Genomic DNA, 13,244 nt, shown 5'->3' with positions numbered 1-13,244 from the left:
AAACTGAAATAATAAATTCCTTGGGGAGATACAGTGGTACCGCAGGTTAATTACTTAATTCGTTCCGGAGGTCCGTACTTAACCTGAAATTGTTCTTAACCTGAAGCACCACTTTAGCTAATGAGGCCTCCTTCTGCTGCCGCCGTGCCGCCAGAGCCCGATTTCTGTTCTCATCCTGAAGCAAAGTTCGTAACCTGAAGCACTATTTCTGGGTTAGCAGAGTGTGTAACCTAAAGCGTATGTAACCTGAGGTACCACTGTAAATACATATATACCCCCCAATATATTTCCTTGGGCATCTGTGTGCTTGAGTGCAAAGTCAGATATATTGGTGGGTGGGTGGTTGGACTGGTTCTCCAGACTTAGATTCGTTGAATCTCTATTGTGTTTGCTTCATTTAACCATTTAGTAAAAAATACTAGCCGGCACTGTGTGCACAGTGATCACTGGTTAAGAAACACTGTTTTGTTTTTAAATCACAGGGCAAGCCCAATAGAAGACGAGGGACGTTTTGCTTTGGCAAGAAAAAGAAAAACAGTTATCCTCTGTCCTGACAAAGTGATTGCCTTGAAACAAAACGTAACAGATTGAAAGAAACTGAAGTGGCGATGTGGAGAACAAAGCAATTGTGTTTCTTGTACTGCTGATTTGTGATTAATTTCTGTTTTAATTAAGCATTGTTAGAAGCTGTGAGATTCACAGTGGCAAAATCCACTTGACATTCATAAAGGGTACAGGAAAACAAGGGTGTTCACATGAAAGTTGAAAGCCTTCTGTAAAGAAGAAAGGGACAAATGGGGCTGACTACTGAATGCTTTTTTTTTTTTTTGTCTGCAGTGCTAATTTCCTTTTGCGTTAGGAGCCTGGTTAGTGCATATAATAGAATTTGGCTAAAACAGGAGCTTTTTTCCAGCCAGAACTCACCGGAACTCAGTTCCGGCGCCTCTCAGGTGGGCGCCATTATAAGAGAACAAGGAAGGCGTTCTTGTCAAATTCCAGCACCTCTTTTTCTAGAAAAATAGCACTGGTTAAAACACAGGGGGCTTTTCCAGCAACACTTGTGTGAGCTGCTTGTCAGGATCTCCTCAGTGGTACTTCACCAATTACAATGTAAATATTTGCTACTGAATTCTTTCATACTTGCACATCCAGTTCCAAGCAAACCACTGCTTATATAGGTTTTATGCTCTTGATTATTCTGGTTTCTTTCCTTGATGCACATTTGCTCATTTATCTACTCTAGTTCTGTTGAGGCATATGTCTGAATCCATGTGTGCTAGCCCATCTGCTCAGTCTTATTAAAGACATGCTTGCCACCCTGGGCAACTTTGGAGGAAGGCTGGGACAGAATTTTAATAAATAATAATGAAAGCAGGACACACACACAAGCCCAAGCCCCAATATCTCTGTGCTCACTGGCTCCACTTCAGACCTCCCCATGCACAGGGACACCAGGAGTGGGTCTTCCATGTCTGACCCCAGCATTATACACCCCAGCTTCAGGAGATGAGTCCAGAATTTCAAGGAGGATGTGGCGTGGGAGGGGTACATCCAAAATCTCAGGAACACATTTTGATGCCACCACCTCCACGGTCCAAGGCAGTTGAGCCACCAATGTCCTTTGAGTCCCAGGACTCTGACATTTGTGTATTGTGCTTATGTGGTAGTCTCTAGCCTGTACACTCCATGGAGCTGTCCATGGTCCTGCTTAGTCCTGAACTTCTGTGGAAGCTCCCACTTGGGTTTGAAACACCATCTGATTGTCACCTCTGCTTGGAACAGAATTCCAGCAAAATCCCCTCCTCTTTGGCTCTGTTACCTCTTCCAAGAGCAACTGTGCATAAGGGTTGGCGGGGATGTCTTGGGATATACATCATAGTGTGTGTCATGGGAATTGTGGCCTCAATCCATTTTGCCTGCTCTTCTTTCTCTCTCTGTCTCTCCGTCTCCCCTTTTAATAAGATCCATTTTGTTTTCTATTCATGCAAAACAAATTGTAAAATTTACACAACATACATTATAGCATTTTGTATACATAGTTTATCTTAGAAGTATATGGTTAGCTTTTTCCAGTAGTCAATATGAGTATTCAATATTGAACAAAATTGTTATGTTGTCCTCCTTTCCTATAAATATATAGTTGGTTTTGACATTATAGTCTGTTCTTCTAACTCCCCCACATTCAATTGATTGGTTGATTCCAATACTTTCCATAACATATCTATGCTGCTACAATTATATATAGTATCAACCTTTGGTATGCCAAAGTTATTATCACAATCCTTGGGGTCCAGGTAGATGAAAAAGCCTTTGGATACCCTCAAAGCCCAAGCCTACCTCTTACTCCAGAGGAGACAGTGAGTGTTCCTTCTTCCTAAAGAAGCTTGGAAGCTTGGCTACCATTGTGCATTTGTCGCATAATCACCATGAACACCTTACTTCACCCTTAAGTCTCCCTTTATGATCTGCACCACCTCACTCCATGGTCTCCTTCCTTGCTTGTGGGTAATAATAATAATATAATAATAATTTATTATTTATACCCCACCCATCTGGCTGAGTTTCCCCAGCCACTCTGGGCGGCTCCCAATCGAGTGTTAAAAACAATACAGTATTAAATATTAAAAACTTCCCTAAACAGGGCTGCCTTCAGATGTCTTTTAAAGATAGGGTAGCTGCTTATTTCCATCACATCTGAAGCGAGGGCGTTCCACAGGGCGGGCACCACTACCGAGAAGGCCCTCTGTCTGGTTCCCTGTAACCTCACTTCTCGCAATGAGGGAACCGCCAGAAGGCCTTCGGTGCTGGATCTCAGTGTCCTGGCTGAACGATGGGGATAGCTCAAGGGACCTAAATGGGCTTTCCTCCTGACCTCCTTTAGTGTTCCTGATCCCTGTCCTGTAAAGGCTAAGCTTGGGCAAAGGTAAGCAGAACTCATTGCCCAAGGCCAGTTTTAGACTCAAAGCAGACCCATTGAAATTAATAGGCATGACTAGATTAGGTATGTTAATTTCTGTGGGTCTACTGTAAGAACTTAGTTCAATACAACCCCAAGTTCCTAACGAGGTGCTCTCTCCACCCTCCAGTCTGTCTCTCCCTCTGTGTATCAGCAAGGGAGACAAAAGCAAACAATGTCTTCAAGTTACAAGAAAGGAGATTCCGACTAAGCATCAGGAATAACTTTATGGTAGTAAGAACTGTTCGACCATGGAATGGACTCCCTTGGAAGGATATGGACTCTCCTTCCTTTGAGGTTTTAAAACAGGGGTTGGATAGTCATCTGTCATGGATGCCTTAGTTGAGATCCCTACAAGGAAGGGGTTGGATTAGGTGACCCTTGGCCTACCTTAAGGTAAAGGTAAAGGGACCCCTGACCATTAGGTCCAGTCATGACCGACTCTGGGGTTGCGGCGCTCATCTCGCTTTATTGGCCAAGGGAGCCGGCGTACAGCTTCCATGTCATGTGGCCAGCATGACTAAGCTGCTTCTGGTGAACCAGAGCAGCGCACGGAAACACCATTTACCTTCCCGCCAGAGCGGTACCTATTTATCTACTTGCACTGCGCTCTTTTGAACTGCTAGGTTGGCAGGAGCAGGGAGCTCACCCCGTCGCAGGGATTCGAACTGCCGACCTTCTGATCAGCAAGTCCTAGGCTCTGTGGTTTAACCCACAGCGCCACCTGCGTCCCTTTTGGCCTACCTTCCCACTCTACAATTCTATGGCCCTATGATATCAGACAGCCTGCCATTGCCATGTGGTGTCCTTTGCAGCCTGTTGATGTTTATATCTGGTTGAACTGGGCCTGCCAATGCACAGAGTCCAGCACCAGCTTCAGCTTTTATCAGCCTCTCACATATGCATTCTTTGTAAAGTTATTTTTGTAAAATAAAATTTTAATATTCACTATATTTCCAATACACTTCTAACAATTTCCCAATAATAATATATATACCCACTCTCACCCTAAGGTTGCAGGTCAGGCTACAACAAATCACAATGTTTAACAATTATTTATAACAACTTACAATTTATAATCACAGAGATAAGATGGGGTCTAAAAATATACAATAGTCCACAGTCCAAGGTCCAAAGTCAAAGCTCAAAGGAAATGAGGTTCAGGGTCAGTCCAAGTCCAAAATCAGGACGCAGTCCAGCATTACGCATGAAGTAGAATCCCGTGATGGTCCAAGGAGAGGCTGCTCAATGCTGCCAGTTGAGCAGACACAGCACCTCAGCTCTGCTGCCTTCTTATATTGTGCCTTCTGATTGCAGCATCTGGGCTTGAGGAGACATGTGACCCTCACCTGCTCTCAGCTTGGAATCACATGCCTCCTTCCCCACCTGGCCAGCTAGTGAACTGGGCTGCAGGCCCTGGCCTACCTTTGCTTTCTGGAGTGCTCTGCCTGCTGTTCCCTACATCTCAGGACCCACAGTGTTTGCAGGGACGGGGCCTCTCTGGCTCTCGTGAGGTGTTCTGCTGCTCGGCTTTCCATGTATTGGCCCCTGGTCATCCTCTGTGAGTACTACCTACACCGACCTCTCCTTCCCCATCCCCATCCTGCCCCGATGTGACCCAGTACCCGCTGTACCCCTCACCAGGATCCTCTTCCTCCTCTTCCTCCCTGTTGTCCTGCCAGTTCATGACACACACACACACCTCCCTCCCTCCCTCCCTCCCTCCCTTTCTTCTTTCCAACTTACTTGACTTTATGAGGCAGATATTTTATTCAGAATTTCTGGAGTTGTGTGCCACCTGGCCATCATTTGATGAACAAAAGCATTCTTAACACAAACCTTTCCCTAAGCCTGGTGTTTGTTTATTGACTCCGCTGTGTGCGGAGGGCCAGGGTCAGGTGGAAGAGAGATGCCTCTCTTTAGCGACTTTCATTAGATTGCAAAAGGGTTCCTTGCAAAATGAAGTTCACGACTTTGCCTGCATTTACTTTTCATCATCGCTGAAAGAATTGCAGTAAAATTGGTCCCCGGCACATGTGTGTCAGGCTAAATGGATTACGGGAGATACAGATCTGTTTGCCTGTCTGCACTTGCCTTTAGACAATATTCATCAATTTTACAAAAAGCTCTCAACTAAACATGGAGCCAATACAAATGTGAAACGCTCAAGGCAATGGGGCTCTTTTCTATATATAACAACAACAAAAAGCCAAAACAAAATCAGATCTAAAGGTGATTTTACATTAGCAGAATGAAATTGTTGGCAGAAAATGAAATCCTTTTATCATCTCACTAGGCTGAAGACGGAAGTAATAATTGGACATTCTTAAAAGTTTGCCATAGAAAGCCCCTGGTTTTGGATGGTGCAATTCTCAGTTCACTATTCACACCCATGATCTCTTGTTGGCAGAGATTGAAATGAGGTCTTAGGTTCAGCTTGCCCATTTGGCATTCTGTTTGGGTTTGCTATTGCTGGAGGGGGGGATTGATTAAACTCACATTTAAAGGCAAACCTACCAAATTTGCTGTTTCCAAAACAATATGTGAACCGAAACACACCCTCCTTTGAAATTTGCACACCACAGGCATGGGGATCCTTTGGTCCTCCAGATGTTGCTCCCACCAGCCCAAGCAAGTATGACCAATGTCTAGGGATGTTGGGAATTGTAGTTCAGCAACATGGGGAGGGCCAAAGGTTCCTCTGACCTGAAAATTCACATTTTGGCCCTGCCAACTTTTGCCTTTGGTCCCACCCACTACTGACATGCAACCTCTTGAAGAGGGCATGTGACCCCTGGCCTGAAATAGGTTTCCCACCCCAGCGCTAGTTATTTAGAGGACCGAGCTTACGTTCTACTAGGGATTAATTCATTCTTGACTTTCCCTCTCTGTAACTGTGTTTTGCTTCTATAAGTAATTCTGTGTATGGCTCAGGCTGGATTTTGGCCTCACCACAGCATATTATGGATCTTCAGATGCTTTATTCTCTGTCAACAATATTGATTCATTGCTTTGATTAGAGGAGAGAGAGAGAGAGAGAGAAGAATTTGGTGTATAGGATTTCCGTTATCTCTTATTACACTGAATAGGGTAATGCTACTGTGCTGAATGGTTCATTTCCTACAAACTTCCCTGCTTTAAAAACAAAACAAAACCAAGCCACAACTCATTGGTGTTTTTCATGCATATTGCCTTGATCAGTGGAAATATTTTTTAGCAGTAAGAAGAAAAGAAAAGATTTCATTTAGTTTGAATGCATTTGAAGCTTAAAATATTCCAGTGCTTTAACAACTGCAATGATTTGCTTTTAATATATTGGACAATTGATTTCTTTCTGCAAGCAATGGCATAACTTTGAAACTAAGTGTGTCTGATGACTTGGGCTCCATTAAACACCCCCAGTATTCCTTAGAAAGCTTGATTTTGCATGGTGGTATTAGTGTTTTTTCACTGTTTCTAAGGAGGTACAGATCAGCCTCTATATGGTGCTTCTCAGCTTCTGCTTTCATTTTGCCAAACACAACAGATGCATAAACGAAATGCCTAGCTTGGCTAAAGTCATTGACTTATGAGTTTTTAATTAACTCTTTCATAAACATCACCATGTTTTTGACTGACTTCTTTGAGCTAGAAAGCAATGTTTGCTTTTAAACCTTTATACCCCACTTTCCCACTTATTCAGCCTCAAATGTGGAACAAATCAATGCTAAAATTTGTGTACCATATTCAGTGTGCTATGAAAGAGCTGAAGTGTGAATATGGAAAAGGGTTCAAGTTGAAGTAGGGGATAACTCTCAGTACACTTTAGTGAAGGCAAAACTGCAGTGGGACCAAAACTCATCAGCCATCTGATGATAGCCGCCATCTTTTCCCCCCAACAGACTCTGAGAACAATGCTATGTGATAACATAGCATCATGTATGGGAACTAATAGGTACCAAAAAAAGAGAGATGTCCACTAGATAATTCTGGGAGCTGCATTTTATTTATTTACCCAGAAGCTTCGGGCAGAGTCATACTAAAACCCAATGTCATTCTCGGGCTGTTTGAAAGAAGTACCAAATAAGGGGCAGGTGAGTTTGGCCTCCTCCCCACCCTGAATTTCAGTCCCACACCCCTGAAAAACCTTGGCTCACCATCTCCACTTCCATGTCATTCAGAGCGGGGTGTGTGTGTGCAAAATAAAGGAGGCCATTTTGGGTTTGCATTAACACATCTCTAACAAACTCTGGCTTATCTCTGCATTAGCATGCATTGTTCTCAAATTTCCAAGAATCGCCTACTGTGTTCCAACGTACAAAATCCAAGACTTTGGTTTATTTCTGCAGCTCATTATCATTTCTATAGCTGCATCATTATATGTAGCACATGGATTTAGCAAGCCTTCGTATTGCCTGCTTACAAGGATCTTACTAACATCTAGTAAATTTAATGACCTCTAATAAGAAGGGGAAATGAAATCCTGCCCAGGGAACTTAATAGAACTTGTAGCTTTTAAATGCATCTTGTCATTTTATGAGTATTTAAACCCCCAGGAAGCTGAAAGCTATGTACGGAGCCCTTGCTTTGTTTAAGTTAGCTACATGAAAAACAAATAGCTTATTTTTGTTTATTTTTTATTCCTTTAACCTCTAGGACTACCTGATAAAGCAATCACTAAAGAACATTAAACATTACGTGGTTTCACTTGATAGAGGTACTGCAAGGCTCCAGCAGATTGCCATAGCGTAAATAATATAAAATCTAGAAAGATGTTGCAATATGACCTACTTACTTTAAAGAGCTCACCCATATCCATACCCACTAACGTATCCCTCTCCAAAGGAATTCTATTGTCCACCACCACCCAAAAAAAGAAATACCAGTTGCAGGAAACCATAGGATGGGAGCGTGCTGTCATGATCTGGTTCTGCCTGTGAGCTTTCCATATTGGGCACCCAGTTGGCCATTGTCAGAACAGGATGCTGGAATGTATGGACCATTGCTCTGACTCAGCAGGCTCTTGCATTCTTGTACCTCCAGTAAAGGAAGCAAAGTCAGGGAGAAGACCTAGCCAGACAACATCACTGTTACTAAGAAGAGAGCCGTTGTCATAAATGTGCATATTACTAACCTTTATAGCTTGCCCCTCCTCATTCCAGACAATTGTAAGTTGCCAGGAATGCATAATAAAAATCAGTTCCAAGGTAAGGAGAGCCAGTGTGGTCTAGGGGTTAAGAGCGGTAGTCTCATAAGCTGGTGAACCGGGTTTGCTTCCCTGCTCCTCCACATGCAGCTGCTGGGTGACCTTGGGCTAGTCACACTTCTTTGAAGTGTCTCAGCCCCACTCACCTCACAGAGTGTTTGTTGTGGGGGAGGAAGGGAAAAGAGAATGTTAGCCACTTTGAGACTCTTAGGGTAGTGATAAAGTGGGATATCAAATCCAATCTCTTCTTCTTTACACCAGGCATAGGCAAACTCGGCCCTCCAGATGTTTTGGGACTACAATTCCCATCATACCTGACCACTGGTCCTGTTAGCTAGGGATGATGGGAGTTGTAGTCCCAAAACATCTGGAGGGCCGAGTTTGCCTATGCCTGCTTTACACTGATTGTCAAGGCTTACATAGAGTCATTGTGCAGCACTTCACAAGCCCTGGAGATCAGCTGATACAATGGCAAAAATAAAATAAAATGCATTATATAGCACACACTATTGAGTAAAATTGCATATAAAAATGTACACAGTGGTAGAAGTTCTCTTTAAAAATGCTGATGAATTTCACAAGTGCTTCTTCTTTTTCTTTGAAATCACAAACCTCTGTAGAAATGTGAGGAATGGAATTTAAGACGAGAAAAATGAGACGTGGAGGAAACTGAAATTGACAAATTCACCCATTCCTACACTTCAGCTAGCAACAATCTCAATTTATCCAGAGGCAAATTTGTGACCTGTGTCTCTGCCCCTATGGTACCCAGCTTTGGTCTGATCCAGCAAGGCTCCTTCTATGTTCCTGTGTGCAGAACATCAGGAGGGTCATTTATAAAGCAGGCAGTGCCAGAGCTCAACATTGGCCTTCCATTATTTAATGTTTTCCTAATGCTGATCTCCTTCCCTTGCCAAGGGATCTCCTTCCCTCTCGCACCTCCATTGTCTGTAGTTCAAAGTTACTTCTGCCTCCCTGGCTAATGGGGTCAGAACAGTTCCTTCGGTAATAGATTGCCAGTCCCTTGGGCACAAAGACTTTTGAGAGACAGGCCACAATGAGAAGACGGGCCGTTAAATAACATTTGATGCAGCTCAAGGGAATGATAATTACAGCGTTTAGTTACAATGATTCACGGAGGTAAGAACCACATTCCACAAGGCATGAGCTCTTCAACGACCTTTCCAAGAACATGGGTCAAAACCCATCCATTGTCTCTGAAGCAGGTAGATCGGGTCACATCTGGGTAGGAGAAAAGGGGTCGGGGGAAGGAAGGGGATCGTTCTGCCCAGGCACTAAATTAAAAGACTAATGCCACATAAAAACACAAACTGGAGAATGAGGAATATCGGTTAGGGGTTCAGCCTATATTCTAACATCTAGTTCTGGCCAAAGAAAGGAAATGCATTGAAACCAGAAACACCAACAAGGAAGCCATTTCCTTTCCTTTATGCTGATTTGCCATAGATGATCATGTGATGGGACCTGACTCCTCTGAGTTGGGCTTGCCTAACAGTCTGAGCAACAGAAGTAGGGAACCTGGCACCCTCCAGATATTGCTGCGCTCCAGCTCCCATCAGGCACAGCCAGCATGGTCAGCTGTAGTCCAAGGGCATCTAGAGGCCCACAGGTTCTCCACCTCTGAACAAAGAGATGCTGGTACTCTCTGGTTACAAGTATCCTTCATCTTGCCATATTCCCAACAGGAACCACGTCCAACATCTACAATTAGAGAGACAGAGAACAGGAAGCCTTTTTTCTCTCCTTCCAGTTGGGGATCCCACTGTAAGCCTTGTGGTACCCTATTTGTGGAGTTCCCAAATAGGAACACTTGTCGTCGTCATCCCCCAATTGATAACCTTGCAGTGTCGCCTGAAGGTGCATCTGTTTGCTTGGGCTTTAGGGGATCAAGGGGATCTTGATCCTCACAGTTAATATGCGGGTCTGCTGAGTTATAGAAATTATTGTGCATTGACTCATGCTTGGATCCAGCCTCTTAGGGCACATAGTCATCTTAATAATGGGCCCCTGCACATTTTTCATACATGGGAGTGTCTGGCTTCTTCTTTACCTTTGATACCTGAGATGTGAGTCTAATCTGTGTTAACTGTTTTTAATTTAAATTTAAGATTAATTAAATAAAATTAAAATTAAATAAATCTAAATTAAGAACAGATTTGCTGGTGAAGTACAGGTGGTAATAATAATAATAATAATAATAATAATAATAATAATAATAACCAAAGCCCTTTGCAAAAGCCAACTCAAGTTCCACACAACTTCCTTAGAAGTGACGGGACTGGTAGGGTGGAAGGCAGGGAGCCCAACAGTAGGTGGAGCCAAAGATCCAATGGCATGCAGAGCCAACTAATTCTAGTTTTGTCTCCATCCTCTTCCCAGTTGAGTTCTACAAAGGAGACTAAGCAGGAGGAAGGTGTCTACCAGTACCAGCCATTGTACTGGTACCTGGGCTAGTTGTAATTAACAAGTTAATACCAGCCTCTGGGCTAGTTGTAATTCAGAAGGTAGACGGGTGGGGGCTAGCTGAGCACAGACTGTGGTTGGTGGGGCGCTGCCCCCATTTCCCCCCACTGCTCTTTTAGGGGCCTCTGTGAAGCACTGATCAGCTTGGCACCTGCAATTTCTTGCACAGAACAAAATCTTCCTCCTTAGCTGCCTCTGCTGTCGTTGTCTGAATACCAACCAAATTCCAGACCCTAAATTTTCTTTCCTGCATCCCCTCTGGCTACAACTCATTTTGAATGTGAGTGCTTGGTGTTTACAAAGACAGATATTTCAAGCTCTAGATAGACTTCGACAGGAAAGAGTTATGTTATGCCAGAAGGTGATGGCTATATTGCTTTACTGATCAACACCCTCTGTTCTGGCAAACCCCAAAACAGTGTTTTTTTTCATTCCTTGAAAAATTCTATTTCTTTATAAGGCTAAATCTCCTCACTTAACTTCCTTAACATTGAGCATTTGCTTTATATATATATAAAGTAAAACACGTCAAAGAAGAACTCAGGAAATAAGCCACATATCGCAAGTTAACAATGGGAACTGTCAGGATGAATATAGAGCTTTTCTGACCTTTCTTGTTGTCACCTCATATCTTTATTCATGCATCTCTGCCACCAGACTTAGACTGTGTACACACCACACATTGGAAGCACATGACTTCCCCAAAAAACTCATGGGAACTTTAGTTTTTGAAGGGTGCTGAAAGTGGAAAACTACAGTTCCAAGGATGCTTAGGGGGATCCATGTGCTTTAAATGTATGGCATGAATGTGATATCTTTGAGGGGTGTGGCCTGAGAAGGGGTGTGGCCTGGGGGAAGCCATATGTGTTAAGTGTAGGGGGTGTCCACAGCCCTAAAGTGTGTATGAATGGCACATCCAAAGCTGAGGGCCTCTGTCCACACTGAGCTCCCAGACTTTGGAACTCCCTTCCCTAGAGAAATTAGACTGTACCCTTCCTTGTTTTATTCCAACAGGCCCTTGGGAACTGGTTGCTTTTTAAGGAAAGTGTTTTTAATAGGCAACATCAAGGCCTTGACTCACCTGTCTAATAGGTCTTTATCGTTAACCTTGACTTGGAGGACTTTAAACAGAGGGCTGTCTTCTAGGCGACGTGGCCACCCTAAATGTAAATATAGATCCTTTTACAAATCTGCTTTTGCTCTCTTCCAGGAGGCCAAACCTTCCCATTAGTGACATGGCACAGCTTAGCAGAAGAGCTTTGCAGGTGTAAGGTCTCAGGTTCAATCCCTGGCATCTCCTGGTAGGCTTGGGAATGTCTCTCCTTTGAAACTGCTGCTGGGTGGTATCCAGCCAACTTGTGCCATCAGTGGAAGGATTTCTGCTTTCACAATGGAGCTTTTCTCCCCCTTGCATGTGCCCACTAAATCTGGGGGATTCCACCAATGCTCTGGGGCCGATTTTTGGGGAGGGCATGGGGTGAGGAGAGGGGAAGAAGTTCCACTGCACAAGTGGAAATCCTTGTGCTGACAGAACAAGTCAGTTGGTAGCACCCAGGGTAGATAACACTGAGATAGATAGACCAATGGTCTGACTCGGTTTAAGACAACTCCCTGTGTTCACTAAAGGATCAGTGGTCACATGCGCTCTCCAACAGATCTAACTTGTCAGTCATGTGCAATAGCAAAATATCATTAAGTTTGCAATCCCCAGCTATCCTCTCTGGTAATTAGAAAGGCTCCTGCAAATAGATGTAACCTTATCTGTTTATCTAAGGCAGAATCTTTATGGTAATTTTCGAGGCAGAATCCAATAGCTTCGCAAGGCAAGCCACTGAGGAAGCATGAGATCTATAATTACTGAAAGTGCCAGGTAATTGCTGTTTAGTGCTTATTTATAGAACATATTCTTAGGGATACCTCCAGGGCTTTTTTTCTATATATATTTTAAATGAAATGGCCTATAAAAGAAAATACATTTCTGTATTAAAGAGTAATGAAAATGTATCTGACCCCCCCCCCCTTTTGCTTCAGTGTTTTCATTACTTAAAAGGCCCCTGTGTTATTATTTTTACAGAGACATATAACATAGGATGTAAAAAGGGGGGCAGTGGTAAAATAAGTAAATGAGGAAGGCCAAACCAGTGCTTAGAACCCTATATAAAGCCATATATTTTTAAAAATAAAAATAAAGACTGACATTCAGTTGGAGATATTTTGAAATCTTCCCTTTCTTTCTTTTTCTTTCCTGCTGGTGCTCTGCTCTGCCACGAATCTCTGAAGACAAGCCCATCCACAGCAGAGTCGAGCGAAATTCAAGTTTTCTGTGTTGTATGTCAGGGTTGAGGACAACTTGTCAGCTCTGCCACTGTCAGGTTTTATCTTCAAATATGACAGGCAATTTGTTCGGGGAACTCTTGTGAATGACAAGATAGAGCGGGGTTGTAAAACATGGCACCTGTGTGGTAGGCCCTGCGTTTGTGGACGTCAAAGGCGATTGTTTTCTTTTGCTATTAGCCCATTGACGCTGAACAATTTAAGGGAAGGGCCATAGCTCAGTGGCAAAGCATCTGCTTTGCATGCAGAAAGTCCTCAGTTTAATCCCTGGCATCTCTAGGTAAG

General features: G+C 43.4%; 1 protein-coding gene across 1 annotated transcript in view; it reads left to right on the top strand.

Annotated features, from left to right (window-relative positions):
- The window catches only part of FTO (FTO alpha-ketoglutarate dependent dioxygenase), a 258,262-nt gene extending 246,338 nt beyond the window's left edge, over positions 1-11,924 (top strand). The window contains exon 9 of the mRNA XM_083451896.1: positions 11,836-11,924. Within this exon, the coding sequence (XP_083308022.1) occupies positions 11,836-11,896 (61 nt within the window). The 3' untranslated portion in view covers positions 11,897-11,924. The remainder of the gene's footprint in view (positions 1-11,835) is intronic.
- Positions 11,925-13,244: the final 1,320 nt, after the last annotated feature.

The sequence above is a fragment of the Podarcis tiliguerta genome (assembly GCF_965153285.1).
Source record: "Podarcis tiliguerta genome assembly, chromosome: 8".
NCBI classification, from domain to species: Eukaryota; Metazoa; Chordata; class Lepidosauria; order Squamata; family Lacertidae; genus Podarcis; species Podarcis tiliguerta.
The sequence above is the reverse complement of the archived record's forward strand: the minus strand, read 5'-3'. Positions and strand labels throughout refer to the sequence as shown.